The following is a 19,179-nucleotide window of genomic DNA, read 5'->3' on the forward strand; positions in this document are numbered from 1 at the left end:
TCTTAGGCTCATTTTCACAATATATGGTTATCTAAAAATTAAAGGTTTCTAACAGATTCATCAATGAAATTCATTCAATTTCTTGGTTATCTTTAATCTTTAGGTAACCATAGATTGTAAAAATGGGCCTAAGAAAGGTATTTCATATAATATTCTGAAATCTAACAAAACAATATCAAACAAATGAAATAAGCATTAAAAAAATTTATTATATAAAATGAAATTAATATGGTTTTTTATTAATTTTGTATATTTTAAACTTGTAGAAATAAAAATTAAACAAGCGCCAATCAATCAAATGAAAATTAAAAAAATGTTTGCAATAATACTAAAATAATTTTTCGAATATTAATACATCGAGGAGAATGGCTTACTCCTCGAGTCCTGGCATCGCTGTCATCTACACCCTTTATCGTATTTCCGGGCCATATTATGTCTAGGGCACTTGCATACGGTGTAAATAAATACTCCATATCGTGGAGTGTCATCAGGCACTTCGGCCAGTCGTTTTGTGTGTGAGATATGGCGATACCTCGTCGCCTTCGAGTCAGTGCTGAGATCGAGCTGTGAAATGTCGAACTGAAGCTTCTTTGTGTTAAAAGATGAAAAAATCGAGTGATATTTTTTGTGCGATCGAGCAATCAGAATTTTTGTAATCACGCGAAAATCATGCATAAAACGTGATCAGAGAGTTAAATCAACGAAAGTGATTTTGATTTGTCAGAAAGTATCGGAAAAATAATTTTTTGTTTTTATTTTATATACATAATATATATACATGTAGCATATAAATTAATTAAGCAATATTAGAGCAAATGTGATACTTAAATATTTCTCAAAAGATTATAACAATAAATAACAATAAAACTCATAATAAAATAAAAAATAAAGGTTTTATTTCATTTAGAATTATTAAATAAAATTAATTATTCTTAAATAACGTATTTTTTGGAATTAAAAATAATAGTTATCAAATATATCATAAAAATACTGCGTCACATTTGCCCAAATATTATAATCACGCTTATTGAATTGGCGATTTATAAAGCAAACATTTCCGATGAAAAGATCTTTACAAATAAAATCGCGATTAAATTAAATCTTTAGGTTTTGAATTAAATATATAATAAATATGTAACTCAACGACATAATTCATCGCTTTGCAGTGATACACGGCATCATTCTTTCCGCGAAATGTGCGCGCTGTGCCATCGGTAAACAGAGTGTAAGGACTTTGTAAAAATATCATTAAAAGTATTATGCTCCGTTTATCAACAGTACGGTGTGACGGGATCATCTGCTGATCGAACTAAAAGAAACAACTCTTTGCGTTTGATTTTTGCGATTCCCATATTCTAGCATAACTCAACCGTGTTATTATGAAAGGTATTATGCTAGGAATATGCGGTGTCGTGAATTTGCATACCAATCCTCATGGTGAAAGTTCAAGAATATCGCCTATAAGTTGTACGGCGACAAAATGAAAAAAATCACAAAATATTCTTTAAATATTAATATATAGTTAGATGTAAACGATTATAGTTTTCCCGCCATTTATGAGGCCGAAAAAAATACTCTGGAATTGTATTGTATTTGCAAACTTCTGATTAAACGACTGCGATTACGAAGAGAAAGCATTTCGTTCGTTAAGTGTCAATAAACAGAAATACGTCCGTCGAAGAATGTACACATAGTCCATATAATGTACTCGTATTATTTGCATCGTCAAAGAAATCTCCTGATTCACCGAGGTTATCCATCTTTGCGACCTTATTGTATTTATTTCTATATATTGTCAGTGTATATCGATAGCGCGGTATTTTGCGCGAGGAATTCGCTGAAAGCGAATCTGCAATTATTTCGCTCTCGCGGTAACGTTTTTCTTCATGTCACGAACTAGTCGCGTTTCTCGTGTGATCACGCAATACAGAAGAAATCATTTCAAACTTTTGGTAAGTTCAATTTTCGATGCCTTTTTTTAGATACGATCATAAATCTGAACAAAAAGAACCGAACATATTTAATAATAGCTTAACGAAAATTTTATTAATTATTAATTATTAATTATTAAATATGTGAAAGTATTAATTATTGATAGTGCAATTAGAACGTTATACTAAATTAACTAAATATTTAGCTATAATAATTACAATATAATATATATCGAACACACAATTGAGTAATTACTTTTCCAAAATGTAAAACTCTTACAAAAACTGCTATGTATATGTGATTGCGTTTAAAGATAAATAATTCTTCTTTTATGTCTTGTAACTTTCCGTAATTTATATTACAATATATTAATGATTAGTTTAGCATTAAATTGATAAAACTGTAGAATCTGCTATTTCCTGTTTATTTAAAATTTGCGAAGCTTAAACTAAATTATTATAATAAACTTTAATGTATCAACGTTATATAGAGTGTCTGATAATTAACGCATAAAATTCGCATAGCGGCAGAATGGACTAAACTGAGTCGAAAAGTCCTCTGTTATTTTGCAATTTTCGCAATAGTTAACAAGATATTAATTAAACAAATACATAAAATAAGGCTCGAATGAATCTATCAATAAAATATATATATCAGAGCCAACGCCAGTTGTTCGGATGCACAGATTTTTCTTTATTCTAGTGTGTATAATAATACAATAATAAACGTTTCAACTCAAAATATTAATTACTAAAAATTGCCGAATATTGATCTTCAATAATTTTTTACTCAGATACTATCAATTTTACAGAAAAACAACAAGAGACAAAAATTGTTTATTTTCTTCTCATAGAGTTTTAAGAATTTTTTCAGAATTTTTTATCAACTTTTTAGTACTGCATTTTCTTATTGGCAACTATTTTTACCAATAAGAAAATATGGTATTAAAAAAATTCGGGAAAAATTCTCAGAACTTTATGAGAAGAAAATAAACAATTTTTATCTCATGTTTTTCTGTAAAGTTGATAGTACTTAAGTACTATATAATAGTATTTAAGTAAAAAAAATTATTAAAAAAAACCAATATATTCAGCGATTTTTAGTAATTAATATCTTGTTAACTATTGCGAAAATTGCAAAATGGTAGAGGACTTTTCGACTCAGTTTAGTCCATTCTGTCGCTATGCGAGAGTTTTTATCAGACACCCTGTATAAATGCGATAGCCTCGACTTGCGTAAGCAGTTATAATCTTTGTTATCATAAATAAATATATCTGTATGGCAACACACATTGCAATCCGTATCACCGAACTTACACCTGTATTAATCTCAATAGAGAAGCGATATCCGTTGAAATTTGCGAAGAAAATGCGTGTGGCCGTCGTAGGCGCTGGTGTAATAGGAGTAACAAGTGCGTTTGCGGTAAAAAGCGCTTTCCCAAATTATGATGTGAAGATCTTCGCCGATGCATTCTCACCTGACACCACTGGCGATGGAAGTGCTGGTTTATGGACTCCTTTTCTCCTCGGTGACACACCTGTCGAGGACATAACGTAAATATACCCAATTATATTTGCAGACAATAAAAGTGAAATTGCACGTTATGAAGTTCAAAGATTTTTCGAGGAAAAATATAGACACTTATTTTTCATGTTGAATACTTTTACACTTTCATTTATCGCAAATATGGAATACAGACCTATATAGCTCTGAACCATCTAATATTTCTAATAAATATAATATTTTTTCAATAATAAATTACGATACTTAATTACAATAATTATATTGAGTTACAATAATTAATTGTATGGTATTTTGTTAGTCGATGGGCTGGCAACACATATCAGTGGTTCGAGCAATTGTGGAAAGCTGGGTTGTCATCGAAAACGGGTGTTTCTCTGCTGCCTGTAACTTATGTTACTAGCGATTATAAAGGTGATGTTGAACCAATATGGGTAAAATTTGTTTATGGCTTTCAAAAATTAAGTAACGAAAGATTACAACGCTTAAATGAAGAACACAAGTCTAATTACAAGTACGTTTTCTGCGTTATAACTTAAAATTATTATAAAATTCAATAATCAAATTAAAATAAAATAAAATTAAAATAAATTAAAGATTATTACATACACAAAATCTGAACGAATCGCCTTATTCTTATTTTAATTACCGCTCGTTATTATTACCTCTTTCGTGCGTTTATAGAGATTTGACGTTAAAAATTTCAGACAAGGTATACAATTTATAACTTATACTGCTGAAAGTTCTATTCCTGCCGTGGCTCATGGAAAAGTTTATTGCTTTGGGCGGAAAAATGGAAAGAAGAAACATTAAAATGTTGTACCAATTAGCAGAAGAAGGATATGATCTAATAATAAACTGCAGCGGGCTCGGTGCACGAGAACTCGTCGCGGATGAAACAATGATGCCTATTAGAGGTCAGGTGTACAGGGTAATTGATTCTCCAATTTACATTGCATATCTCCTTGTTTTCAAGCAGATTCAAGTTATTATTAAAAAGTTACAATAGTAGTGATTCATTTATATATTCAATATGTGCGAATGTAAATATTTTAAAGTTGTCGTTTAAGCGCCGATCTTTTCCATAAATGGAAGTCGCACACTCTGTCTCTTCTTCCTTTAATATGTCTTCTTCTGTCAATATGTGTCTGATATACCTTCTTTAAAGTATTATCTTTGCTGAGTTTAATCTAAAGCTAACTGATTTAGGGACGTTTATTTAAGGTAAAAGCACCTTGGGCAATGCATATTTTTTTGGTGGACGATGATGCCTGCAATTACATCATCCCTAAGTATACAATATTAATAATGCATATTTATTGACAGTGACATTTATTCCTCTATACTGTTAAATCTATAGTGTCAAATTTAACCTAATGTGAGTCGCCGCTCCTACTAAAAATATATCATTATTTTTTATCAAAACGATAGTTAAATTTAACTCTATATCGTGTCAATTTGACACTATATAGTATCAAATTGACACTGTAGTGTCAAATATAATCATTGTTTCAGTATAAAATAACGATATGGTTGAGTAGGAGCAGTGGCGACTAACGTTAAGTTAAATTTGACACTATAGATTTAACAGTGTATAATATTTCTCCACAGCATCCACAGCGTCGTAATAGGCGGTACTCATCAAGAAGGCGATTTCGATCGTTCTGTACGAGAGAAGGATTCGAAACACATTTATGATGGATGTTGCCGCATAATGCCGTCTCTAAAGGTCCCTAAGATACCCATAAATTTAAGTTCTCTGTTAGTCATGTGGAATTTTGCATCTGTTAACAATCTGAATCTTTAAACTTCAGTGCAAATTTTCGTATTGTTCCAGACTGTATAAAAATCTGACAAAGCTCTTGTGTACTGAAAGATTTAATAATGAGGTTTTACTATCGTAGAAGTCGGATTGTATTTTACTTATTTTTTACAGATTTAAATTCATCTATCAAAACAGTATATATTCACAGTTAAAATATCTGTGCCTTCAAAATCCAACTTGGTCAGTGAAGGATTAATAAAAGCAGACTGTATAATATGAAAATTTGAGAAAGAATTCTTGTATATTGAAAGCTTTAACAACGAGTTTTTACTATCATAGAAGTCGGTTATTTTTTATTCCAGGTAATGCATGTTGCATAAGATATCTAAAAAACGTCTTTTAGATGTCTTATTTCTAAAAGATGTTTAAGGACCAAGACAAATTTTTTTCTCAAAATTTAAAATCCTTTTAATGACAAGCTACTAAGTCCTTAAGAAGTCTACTTGCCAAAAATTTCGCATTCCAAAGTTGACCTAGTTTTTTTGGTCGAAAAATCGACCAGCGGTCCTTAATGAGTTAAAAATGTCTTTTAGATGTCTTATACAACATAAATGTTACCTGGGGTACATATTTAAATTTATTTATCAGAATTTACGATCAAAATATCTGTACTTTCAAAGTCTAACTTGGTTGGTGGAGGTTTAATAAAAGGCCAGTAATTTCTCAAAATAATTTACGCTTATAATTTCTGTCGCAGGGGAGTGAAATAATACGCGCGTGGGTGGGCCTTCGACCAGGACGACCGCGAGTTCGTCTGGAGTGCGAGAGCCTCAGCTCGTCCATGGGAAAAGAGTTCAAGGTAAATTGCCATAAAATAATATACTGTTATAACTATATGCCGAGAGCAATATTGAACTTTAACACACCATCATTCGAGCGTCGCTAAACTTTACGATCGCTTCTTATAATGCTTGTTTCGTGCTTTATATTTTAGGTGATACACAATTACGGCCACGGTGGAAGTGGCGTGACGCTGTGCTGGGGGTGCGCCATGGATGTCGTGGAGATGATAAAAAACTTGAAAGTGCCTGAATTAAACTCCAAACTGTAACTTCAGGGACAGAATAAACTTTTTATCCTTCATACATTTTTACCTGCAGCGTTGCGGGGCGTTTAACCTTACTCGACCTTTTAACCCTTTCTTTTTATATCATCCGAAGAATTGTGTCGTTAAAAATATCTCATTTTTTTAGTTATCTCCTTTTAATTTCAGATTTAAATTAAATCCAAATTGTTTCTCCAGCGAGAGGAACGGGTGTTACCGTTAAGAACTTTCGTTTTTCTCAATCTGCAATGCTCGCTATTTGACACTTGATCGATATTCGTAATTCTTACTTTAGACCTACTTGTTTCGCATAACAATGGCATAAAGTCGAGAAACATAATTAAACGTCAAGAAAGCGAACGTAAACGCGCGAAGGTTCGCTCTGCGCGGGGCGCACCAACCTATTTAAAGTTTCGTGTCGTGCAGATCACTTCCGTAACTGTACATACAATTTCTAAATATGGTCGTCAGGCTGTAATTAAAGCACCAAACTACTAAGATACCTTACATGTCGACCATGCCGCAGTAGTCGCGTAAAGCTAGACGTCGGTGACGCGTGTCTCTTCAGTCGCAATACGATTTATATCGGCCATACAGCTTTCCATATATTCGCGACAGCATTTGACGTTTTTTGTCGTCAAAATTAAACAAGAAAATCGGCAGGTATGTTCATTAATATAAAAAATAGATTTTATATAAATTTGATACGTTTGACAAATTTGAATCAATTTCATTCTAAAAAAAATTTTATATATTCTCTCTCTCTCTCTTTATACAGAGAAACATATCGCTATATTTTTAATATTTAGCAATAATCATATATTATAATGATAATTTATGATGAATAAAAAACTTTCTTAAGAAAATTCAATATTTAAATATAAATTTAAGCACATTGCTGAGTTTTTTATAAACGGTTCTTCAGATTAATTATAAAAAGCTAAAGCTAGAAATTTTGAAGATGACAGACAGTGACTAGTTTTTAAAAAATTATATTAAAAAGAATTTATTTATGATTGAATTTGTTAATTTGGGTATCGATTGTGTATGAAACAAAATGAAAATTACAAAAGTGAGCAAATTCACTAGATGCTGACCAATGAAATAAATATTCTAGTAAATTTGCTCACTTTTCTAATTTTCACCTTATTTCAAGATATACAATCGACTTCCTGGGATTTGATCCATGGGTTTGATCCATATCGATTAACATGATTATCGCGTCTACGCGGCAAATGCGAATGCGAGAGGGATAAAGTTCGGTTTGAGTTTGACGTGAATTGATTGACAGCACGATTGAAATAATCGAATAATGGAAAGCAGCAGTGGTCATGATCGTCGTCGAATACAGCGATAAGCATCCGGTGACATCGCGCGATTTTAAAAACGGTAATTCCAGAAACGAGAGCTTAACAAACAGTCAAAGCATCAGCGAGTCCGACAAGAAGCAATCCTGCAAATCATCATTTCAAAATCAGAAATATATTGGTCCTAACAATTTCTCGAACTTATCGCTTGCAAACGACAGAATAGGTGTCGCCAAGTATGATTTCGAGCAGCATCACTGGAAGATCACCGCAGATAAAGGCAATAACACAGGTATTCGTAGATCCGACAAATTGAGAAGACAAATTCAAAATCACATTTAATAACAAATTCACACGAGGTAGATATAACGAGGAATTTACAAAGAGAAAAACTATGTAAGAAGATCTGCAAAAACTTTAGCTGTTTCAGCGATCTGATTGCTGGGAAACTCATTTCTTTATTTAAACAGAAAGGACAATTTTGATGAAATATCTAAAAATTTAGCTAGATATGAAAATAATTTTATTGGACTACAAAATAATTATGTAGAATGTTCGGACGAACTGGTTGCTAGAATGTGAATAACTTTTTGCAGCACTGCTCATCATGCTTGAGTTTCTGCGTAATTATTTTGATGGTCTAACAAAATTATTTTTAAATTTACACCTAATTTAATTTTTAAATACTTCAGTAAATTTGTTCCTTCCGTGTAACTTTATAAAAATATTCTCTTTCTATTATTCTTTAAAAACGCTTTCAATTTTCCATGCTTTTTTGTCCTAGTATTTTTTTTATAATTCATTAATAAAACTTTCCGAATAGATGCATTGTGCGAAGGAAATGATTCAAAGCGGCACAAGAAGGATGTGCAAGAAACGTCAAAGACCAGGAATAAGAAAAAGCGGAGGTACTACAAAAAACTATACATTTCGTTTGGGAGCCAAAATTGACTTTATGATTTAACGAAACAGATTTTTAACAATTTGCACGGTGAATTGCAAGTACGACGTGGTTAGACGCGTGGCTGTGCGATTCGGGATGAGAGAAGTTACGGAGGATAGTAGTTGGGATCTTTATTGGACCGACCTGAGCATCAGCATAGAGCGTGTTAAAGACATGAAGAGGTTCCAGAGGATCAATCATTTCCCTGGGATGACAGAGATATGTAGAAAGGATCTACTCGCTCGTAATCTCAATCGCATGCAGAAGCTGTTCCCGAAGGACTACAAATTTTTCCCGAAAACTTGGTGCTTTCCCGCGGAGTAAGACAACACATTTTAATGATTAAAACTGTTCATTTAGCAAATAATACAGTTCTAATAAATCAATAAATAAAAGAAGGACTACGAGCCAATTATAATGTAAAATATTTAATAATTTAAAAATCGTACATACAAACGTTTCGACACCGATCGGGTCATTTTCAATGTAAAACAACAAAACATTATTACATAAATTATCGGAAATTTTCGGTCACATTATAATGTCCAGTATGCGGTCCGTATTTAAAATATCTTAAAGATGAAAATATCATAACGTCGCTGTACATCGTCGAGGATATATCCAACAGTATTATGGCTTACTTTTTATTAAACATAACTTTGTTAATTGCTTTTTTTTCTCGGCGTCTAACTTACATCATTAAGACAATTTAAGAATTGTGAAAAGTGAGATGAGATCACCTTTAAGATATTTTAAATACGGACCGCATACTGGACATTATAATGTGACCGAAAATTTCCGATAATTTATGTAATAATGTTTTGTTGTTTTACATTGAAAATGACCCGATCGGTGTCGAAACGTTTGTATTTACGATTTTTAAATTATTAAATATTTTACATTATAATTGGCTCGTAGCCCTTCTTTTATTTATAGTTCTAATAAAATTTTATTAGAATGCTATTTTATTGTTAATAATATTCATCGTTTGTCTTAATCGACAAAAATTAATTTTTTGTTTCACATTTAAATTCAGTGCATCAAAATTGAATAACCATAAAACACAAACCATACAATTCTGATCTCAGTGTTATCTGCTACATTAAGCGTATAAAATATTATTTTCTATAAATATTCATCCTTCGCGAATAAAATACTATTTGCTTAATAATTTTATGGTCTATTTGTACACATCTTTTGTTTTGAGTCTAATTGACATTTCATACCTTGGCATAAAACACATACTCACACAATCATATTTTTTAATAATAATAATAATCATAGGCCATGAGATAAAATATCATATGACAATTTTACGAATCGTTTCATGTATCAAAATAAAAAATGCGGTCTATCGATTGAAAGCCCTTATCTATTTTACAAGCGCGAGGTTCTCGTATGCGTAAGTCATTCTGTTTTGTTTCACTGAACGATCGGGTTCCCGATCGTAAATTCCAAAGGTTTGCTATTACGGCGATAAAAAATAATCAATATTTCCCGAAGTCAAAAAGCGTATAAGCAGAAAACTCTGGATTTTGATTTCCAGTCTCGGTGATGCGACGACTTACGCTAAGACGCGGAGATCGAAAACCTTCATCGTTAAACCGGATGCTGGCTGCCAAGGTCGTGGTATTTATTTAACAAAACATTTAAAGGACGTCAAACTAAGCGAACGTTTGATCTGTCAAGTATACATCGCAAGGGTAGGAAATATTAATTTTTAATATCACGATTTAATAGCACGAAAGAAATCATTGAAAGTTTACCGACTTTACTCTTTTTTATAAATAAGATACATTTTTTTATACATTTCTCTTTTCTTTATATTCTCTTGAGATTCTTTAAAATTCGTTCAGATTTCTTTCTAACTAATATTATGCTCAATTATAACCAAAAACTTCACGATTACAGCATAAAACAAGTATAATGTAGTTCTTTTTCTTATTATATCCTTAGCCCTTCTTAATAGACGGATACAAATTTGATCTACGTATTTACACACTAATCACGTCATGTGATCCTCTCAGAATCTATGTGTATAACGAAGGACTCGTGAGGTAAGACATAAATATAAAAAGAATACTTACACTCAAAAAAGTGATCAGTTACAGCGAAAATTATCTAAGTTTAAAAAATAGCTGGAATAGATAAATTTCTAGCAAGTACTGCGATATTGGATATGTATTGCATCTAATCATATAGACAGAGATAGAATTTAGATTTGTGCTATAAATTCTATGCATATGATACATAATTCTCTATCAGATACAAAATACAGTTATAATTCTAGTTGGAGCAGCAAAATATTTTTTTGCGTGTAAGAAAATAAATCGTGATGACATGAGATATAATTCTTTTAAAATATTTTTTTTAATATAAATAGTTATTTCTTTATACTTTTCAAATTTACACACACACACACACACACACACACACGTACATTTATTTTTTCGATTTATTGGGAAGTGCAAAACACATTGCATTTTTAGATTTGCAACTAGCAAATACAAGGAACCGATCGGATACAATATTTCTAATATGTTTATGCATTTGACAAATTACTCCATTAACAAGCATAGCCGAATGTACATAATCGATGACGAAATTGGCAGCAAAAGGTTTGTATTGGCTGTAGAATTGGCGATAAAATACCAGTACAGCAAATTATTTCTTACAGAAAAATATCAACATTGAATAAGTGGTTTAAAACGAAAAATGTCGATGTAGATGAATTATGGAGTAAAATCGACGAAATTATAATTAAAACCATAATCGCTGCATATCCCGTATTGAAACATAATTATCACGCGTGCTTCTCGATGCACAATATGACTTGCGCGTGTTTCGAGCTATTAGGATTCGACATTTTGCTCGACTGGAAACTCAAGCCTTACCTTCTTGAAGTAAGCTTTTCACAGAGAGATTAAGATATCTAAAAGGAATATTATTAAATATTCTCTCTACAATTAGTAAATCTATCAGGTAAATCACTCGCCAAGCTTTCACACAGATGCACAGATAGATAGAGAGGTAAAGGAAGGATTGCTGATGGACACCTTCGATATATTAAATTTACAACAATACGATAAGAAGAAAATAATAGAGGAAGACAGGAAACGAATCAAAGAGCGACTTCTTCAAGGCTTAAACGGAAAGGATCTTAGGCAAGTGGAATATTTCAAACAACATAATACAATTTGTATAGATAATTGATCTTTTCATTGCACCAATCTCGTAGTTTTTTATTATATTTAATTAATTTCGATTAATTGCAAAACTTTGTAAAACTTATTAGTAAAAAGTGGCATTCAATTATAGACTTTTTTTCCAATCCATACATATGATATAAAAATTAAATCCGAATTTTTAATTAGTATGTTAAAATATCTGTTGAGAGTTTCTCATTTTATAAAATATAATTCATAGAACATAGAATTTAAAAAATTCGCAGAGTTTTATTATATATTATAACAAAAAATATATTGCAATAAAAGTCTGTTAATAAATCCAAACAATACGCACTCAAATTAACGATTCGGCTTCGATGAAATCCAATAGAAACGAGAGCAATTACGTGCAGAGGCAATTTCAGTGGGAGGACGACCATATGGGCAATTTCCGAAGAATTTATCCATGCTTTGACGAGGATAAATATCAGTCTTTCTTCGCACAGAATGCTCTTTCTGTTTTTCAAGATACAGTGGCATCAAGAGCGCGCGAAGAAGCATCGAGAATAGAGAGAGAAGAGAACGAGGTAAATTTTTTATCAATTCACATTTTAGTATCCTCAACTTTGGCAGATGAATCTTCAAAACAATTTTTCATATTTATTAATGTTACGTTAAAATTATTGCCAATATGATTCATATGTGAAGCGAAATGAGATACTTTGTATATAACATGAAGCTTTTTGTCAGAGATTTTTATCGAAATAATATAAAGCTTTTTAAAATATAGCGAGCATATTGTTATTAATAAAACTGCTCGTTGTTCGACCAATAAAATGAACTGCATTAACACACAGGTTTAGCTTTAATAAATTATTATTAAATCGATGTTTTTTATAATTATTTTTTAATATCTTAATAAATTACTGCTAATTCTTATCTTTGAATCGATTACTTTCCATAAATAAATTTGTCTTATTTCAGCTGAAAGCAAAAGAGGAAGAACGCAAACGAACAGTCGGAAAATGGAGCGAGCAAAAATTAGGCCCTGAAAGTTCAAACGCACCAAAGAAATTTCAAGAGAAAAATAAATCCGCAGGCGTGATAAGAAAAAACGTTAGTATACAAAACAGTTCTATTCTATTTAATTAAATTGTCATTTATACAGAGAAATTCTTCATTTTATATATATATATATATATAAAATATACTTCTTCGTGAAAATAGCTATGAATGAAAATTAGAAGAGAATAATTATCTCTTATTAGGAAAAGTACGAAAGCTCGACAGAAGTTATAAATGGAATGTTAAATGAGATGGGACTTCTTCCTTTATCTCCGGGAAAAAGCAAGCACATTATCATCGTCGCTTTTTTCGCAGATCAATAAGCAGGATGCAGAGGGATCTCCTACCAATGCCCTGTACTCTTTCGAGCCTGAAATCATATCGGAGTCTGAAGAGAAGGAACGAATAACAGCCTTGGCGCAGAGGGATTTTCTCATCAAGAGCTACGGCTTGCTCGAGCAGATATACGTGGCGATGAAGAGAAACGGCATGTTACGACCCGCTGACGAGAGAAAGTACGGTTTGTACAGCAGGCTGGGATTACACGCAAACACGAACCGCAGCACATGCTCTTCCTCGCACAAATCCCATCATCGTCAAAACGGCCATCTAGATGCCACAAAAGCGACCACGAACCAATGTCCGCAATGTTTCCTGAGAGTGAATGAAGTAAGTATATATTTCTATCAATCGAGACATTGCTCGTCTTAGAAAATCAAATCCAGATATATAAATCAAATTTTACTCGACAAGTTTTTATGCTATTTACATTCAAAGCGACAGAAATAGATCTCTTCTTTCACTTTTTATATTTAACGCAAAAGAGATATAATATATTAATTAAGTATTCGATAAATGCATGAAAGAGATATATATAATTTTCTTTTTTAGCACAAATCGATGAATAATCAGCGTCAGTTTAACAATTCAAACAGAAGTAAGCATCGATCATAATTATTATAAGCACATTTTAGAAATTATCGCCTCCCAGCAAACACAAAGTTACATGTAACGTTAATTATTTAACCTGTTAATTATTTTCTCACTCAACAATATAACAGTATAATAATGGAACATATGTTATATTAGTTATATTGTTGAGTGAGAAACAACAGTTAATTACAACAGATACGTTACATGTAACTTTGCATTTGCAGGGCTAGTTATATAGATATGCGTTTAAAATCATTATCCCTTTCAGGCTTGTGGATAACATGCAACGAGGCACTCGTTTACGTTCGTCCGAAAATACCACAAAGCCTGTGGATGGAAGAAATGAATTCTAATAATCATATCGGACGAGTAACAAAAGCACACGTTGCTAGAACATTGTCGAATACTGTCCGGCTGCACACTCTCGAGAGAAGAGAATCCTCCCATTCGGCGAAATCTAAGTAAGCTGTAGTCACGTTTTTATCTCTCATAATCTGCGTTCGTTCTTACAATTATATGCTTAAACTATAATTGTATTGAAATATAATTATTTATTATACAACAAAATTATTTAGAGTTGATGTTACCACTCAGCACCGAGGATGAACGGGTCATCTTCTCTATCCAGAGTTAAAAAGCAAAGAAATATGCTACTTAATATGATAAAAGGAATTATTTTTCCGAAAGATATAAAAAATACAAAAGCAAAAGGATATATAAAAGATTAATATAAAATTGACCAAGAAAATTTAAATAGACATTATGAAGATTTTGCAATATTATGCTATTAACGTTCCTAATATTGAGCATAAATGAAGATTAATAACAATAAGATTCGTAATATTGAGAAATACAATTTCACATTAAATATATTACACATATTCCTATAAAGCAATTGTTCCAGCTGTGTTAAAAATACTTTATTAAGTAAATTGCTCAACCGCGTTAAAAATACTTTATTAAATAAATTCAAATACCGACGAAAACTCATGTCAAGAAGAAATACAACAAGCCTTATCCAACATCTGGAAATGCAATGAACTGTGGGACACGTCTCGGTGTGTGAGCGGATTCTATTTTAAGGTAGAGAACAGTAATATAAAAATCAACAATGTATCGACTTGTTATTTAAAGTGCCATATAAATATGTACAATAGATATATAAGTGAACATGTACACGTCGCATAAGAGTGGGAATTAGGTACGCGCCGGTGCGTATGTAAAATGATCATACACACATACGCAGACGCCAGTCTATAATATGTATAACAATTTTTATTGCTGATATATATTCTGTATTCACATGATAAAAAATAATCTATGAACAATTTGTCGCGTGCTGAGTTTTGCTCCATTTATGATATTGCGTCCACGTTGTTTTGTCGCAGCGTCTCATCATCTCGTCTCTTCAGTCCTTTTTTTCTCCTCCTTTTTCTTTTCATCTATTAGTCTTATCATTTTTCGTGTCGCAATCGGTAAACCGAGCCTGTCATGGACGCGTTTCAAGAGTGCTACGACTAAATAATAAGAATCAAAGTTCTTTCAAAGTTCAAAATCGAAATAACAATAATCCACAATTTTTTTACAAAATAATACTGTGTAAGAGGTATATGTATGTGTTTCCAGTGTGTGTGTGTGTGTGTGTGTGTGTGTGTGTGTGTGTGTGTGTGTGTGTGTGTGTGTGTGTGTGTGTGTGTGTGTGGTATCTGTTGTAAAGTAATGTGCCGAATTGGCAACGACAAGAGTTGTACGTTGCTCTCTCTTAAATTTCTAAATCACGGCCGGACTTCCTAAATTACAATTCTTTTTTCTTCGACTATAAAACGTAACGGCATCAAATGATAGCAACACTTCGCAGAATCTACGTATGTAGGCGATTTAACGTCGGCACCCTCGACTGTAAACTGCGTTATATTACGTCATTGTAAGAACAAGAATTAGTGCGAAATACATCCAACATATTACGATCGATGAATCCTTTTTTTTTTAACGTGATATATATTATTTACATAAAACCACTGTGCGACTGCGACAAATATTTGCGCGTCTCTCTCACTTGATTCCCACCATATTAAAATCTTAGATATAGAAAGGCTTATGTACATAAAGTCAATAGATATTTATGATATCCTATATTATACTGCTTAAAAAGAAAAAACCGTAAATATGTATTATATTCATGCGAAGTATTTCCATCTCCGTTAAAAAAAATCGTCAAATATTCGGCATAATTATATACATACTTCCTGAAAATGAAGGTAACTGCATTTGAAGAAAGTTGCAATGAAACAAACAGTTGGACACATATAAAATGCATTTGTTTCGAACAGATTTTTACAAGAGGGGGTTAAGCTATCGTCGTAAAACTTATCAAATTGTTATCGATAAACGAAGAAAGGAATTCGCGCGACATGTATGTCGAGATGGATGCTCCGTAACACAAATATGTAGCAATCATCTTTAAAATTATATAATCACTCATGGCTTAATTCTGTGAAAGATAAAAACATTATCTTTAGTTACTTAAATTACAGCTCATTTACTTTTTTGTACTAGAAAATGATTCATCCGCTGCTTCGGCTATTGACAACATTATTCGTGTAAATCTTCATAAATCGCTTAATCCCCTGTATTTTTTAATCTTCGCAATAAAAACAACGTTAACAGGTTTTCGTGTGATCTTCCCGCGCGAGAAAATAGAAAGAAGATATGTGAAGATGGTATCCTATTCGTTGTAATACTAAAATATGAGCATTATGTAGGATCCTGCGTATGTTACTCACATGTAATATGTGTTAAAAACGATTATATCTAGTAAACAAGCTTAAGGCATGAATTATACGGAGACTTCGAGTAAAAAATAATTTAATTTTAGATTAAGAAATATTGGCTTATAAAATTAATTTCTTCATCTAAAATTAAATTCGTCAATTTTATATTGAGAATAAATTAGTAAATTTATCTAATTGAGGTACCGTAAACACTAATTATTTCAATAATAATTTCCGCTCTTCGTTAGATCTCCGTTTAATACAGGCATTAAATGATATATATATATATATATATGTGTGTATATATCTAGCTAATATTTCATATACATATAAAAAACTATACAATCCGTAGACGATAATTTTATATTAGCTGCCGACGGAATTTAGCTTTTTGTTTTAACAGTTAATCTCCTGACAATAATATGCTCTTTTTTTTAATATTAATATCGCCGATATTATAAACCTGGCAGATGCGAAGATTATGCTAGCTAGTTAAAATTGTTAAATGTGCACAGATTTCTTTATCATGAAGTTGAGAGACATTACTTTGTTTTATTTCGAAATAGTTTGAATTTAATAACGAATTTGGTTGGATGCATCAGTGCAGATCAAAATCTGTTGTACATTAATTTATCTAAATAGATATAATATAGGCGCTTTGAACGGTTAAACATCCAATGTATCTACTAAACGATGACGTAACTGTGATGAGCATCCCATTAATTTAACTATATATGCAGTACGGTATGCCCGTATATCATTTTGCGTACAACAGTCTTTGTGTACACTACTCAAATTCGCTATATATTATCTTTTATAGATATAAATGGTGAATTCAGATGAATTGTAAATTATAAAAGCGCAAATACTAGCAAAAGACACGTAATCTGTGAGGCGCAATTCCAATAATTTTATAATTTCAATCAATTTTTAACAATTTCATTTTTCACTTCAGCTTTGTCTGAATGTTAGAGGTTCATGCTGATTCCGTTTCTTATCTTTCTATTGAATTATAAAAGCTTGTTACAGTAGAAAAACCTGCAGTTAATATCAGTCAAATAAATTCCTGTTGTGTGCGTAAGCAATCTCATTAAAGATTACTTCATAAATAAAACATTTTTATAAAAACTTTTTACACATAACTTTAGAGATATATTTCTTACATCTACTAATTTAACTACGCAGTTAAATCAAGAGTTTAAACCATGGCAACAATATAATCAACCAAATTATTAACATGAAAAAAGTAAAACATATTTAATTGAAGATTGAACTGGCAAATCAGTTTTGCTTTCCGTTGCTATTGCAAATTCGACTGCATCACTGCCGCAAATTATAAAACCTATTGTACATTTATTTACCGAAATGTAAAAACGTAAACATCTTAAATTGATGAAATATACAACATATATTTTATTAAACATAATCCAGTCCGTTTATGTTTTTACATTTATGTATAACAGTCTTTAAATATGTGCTAGTGCGTGTATTACGCATCCAACCGAATTTGTTATTAGGTTTCTTCAAAAAATAAAAGGCAACTTACTTATCTTGTGCATATAAAAAAATTTCTCTATCGTATTGTTTTTATTATACATTCGTTCTCCATTTTATTAAAAAACGAAAAATATTTCATCATATATGAATAAAATATTTACTTTCAGTTAGATTTATAGAAAAGTTAAAGACAGCGCTAAAAAAATAAACCGAAAATATTAAAGTAATAAAATTTACCATGGTTTCTTCATACTAAAATAATGACAAATAATATAAGAATTGCAGCATATCAAGGTACATCGCTAGTATCAATACTGCATTTGTTTGTGTAATTCCGTTTTTTGAATGGTAATTCTGTTCGTGCTGATTGTATTAAGTCACAAACTTAAATTTAATAAAAAATTTAATATGTAAATTGTTAACAATAAAAATACGACTTGCGACAAGCTCTTATGTCAACTTCCAATCAATCAATATAATTTGTATCACAATAAATATATCATCTGCATGATAAAGGTAATATATTCATAAATGTAATAAACCAAAGATAATTTAAATAATGTGTATGACCTATTTATTTTGTGTATGATTTCAAATATGTATTTTATCAATATGTATTTTAGTATTGATTTATATTTTTTATGCTATTATCTTAAAGAAATATAAAAAAAAATTATAATTGATACGCGATGACAAATGTACTCGTACAAATCAATTTCTTTTAGTAAAATTAATATTACAAACAACATTTAAATATCAATTGCGAAGATGATAATTTATTACGATGTTTATCAGGAACGTTTATGTATAGGATAAAACGAAGACGATGCAAAATTGTTCGCGGCTCGTCTCTAATATATGTCTTACATCTGTTTTGCTAATAAAACCAAATATGTAGGTACTATTAATTTTGAATTAAATGCAATTAGTCATAGAAGCATTAGATCCTTTGTAAATCTTAAAGATTTAGAAATTTAATATTTTTTTTAATCTTTTTGATATTTTGAGCTATAAATTTTTTAAATATTTTAAATTTAATTTTAGTTTTTTAAATAAAAAAAAACTACGATTGCCAATTATTTTCACTATCTGCCAAGATTCAATATTAAATAATATTATAATTTAATGAATCTAATGTATGAATCCATTTGTCATGAACAACTTGAAATTAAA

The 19,179-nt window shown here is 31.1% G+C and overlaps 1 protein-coding gene across 1 annotated transcript; it reads left to right on the forward strand.

Moving 5' to 3' along the window:
- Window positions 1-1,811: 1,811 nt before the first annotated feature.
- LOC108721189 (tubulin polyglutamylase TTLL7-like) lies at window positions 1,812-14,439 on the forward strand. Its single transcript, XM_018445596.1, is given in 23 exon segments — window positions 1,812-1,952; window positions 3,269-3,485; window positions 3,755-3,967; window positions 4,161-4,193; window positions 4,195-4,384; window positions 4,678-4,745; window positions 5,065-5,182; window positions 5,976-6,077; window positions 6,213-6,325; window positions 7,636-7,922; window positions 8,454-8,538; window positions 8,603-8,893; window positions 10,120-10,276; window positions 10,530-10,630; window positions 11,063-11,191; window positions 11,251-11,476; window positions 11,556-11,737; window positions 12,132-12,327; window positions 12,725-12,856; window positions 13,121-13,474; window positions 13,697-13,742; window positions 14,007-14,199; window positions 14,314-14,439. Coding segments are annotated over 22 exon segments (3,432 nt in total). The 5' UTR covers window positions 1,812-1,952; window positions 3,269-3,300; the 3' UTR covers window positions 14,345-14,439.
- The last annotated feature ends 4,740 nt before the right edge of the window (window positions 14,440-19,179 follow it).

The sequence above is a fragment of the Mycetomoellerius zeteki genome, unplaced genomic scaffold (genome assembly GCF_001594055.1).
Source record: "Mycetomoellerius zeteki isolate Tzet28-1 unplaced genomic scaffold, Tzet1.0 scaffold164, whole genome shotgun sequence".
NCBI classification, from domain to species: domain Eukaryota; kingdom Metazoa; phylum Arthropoda; class Insecta; order Hymenoptera; family Formicidae; genus Mycetomoellerius; species Mycetomoellerius zeteki.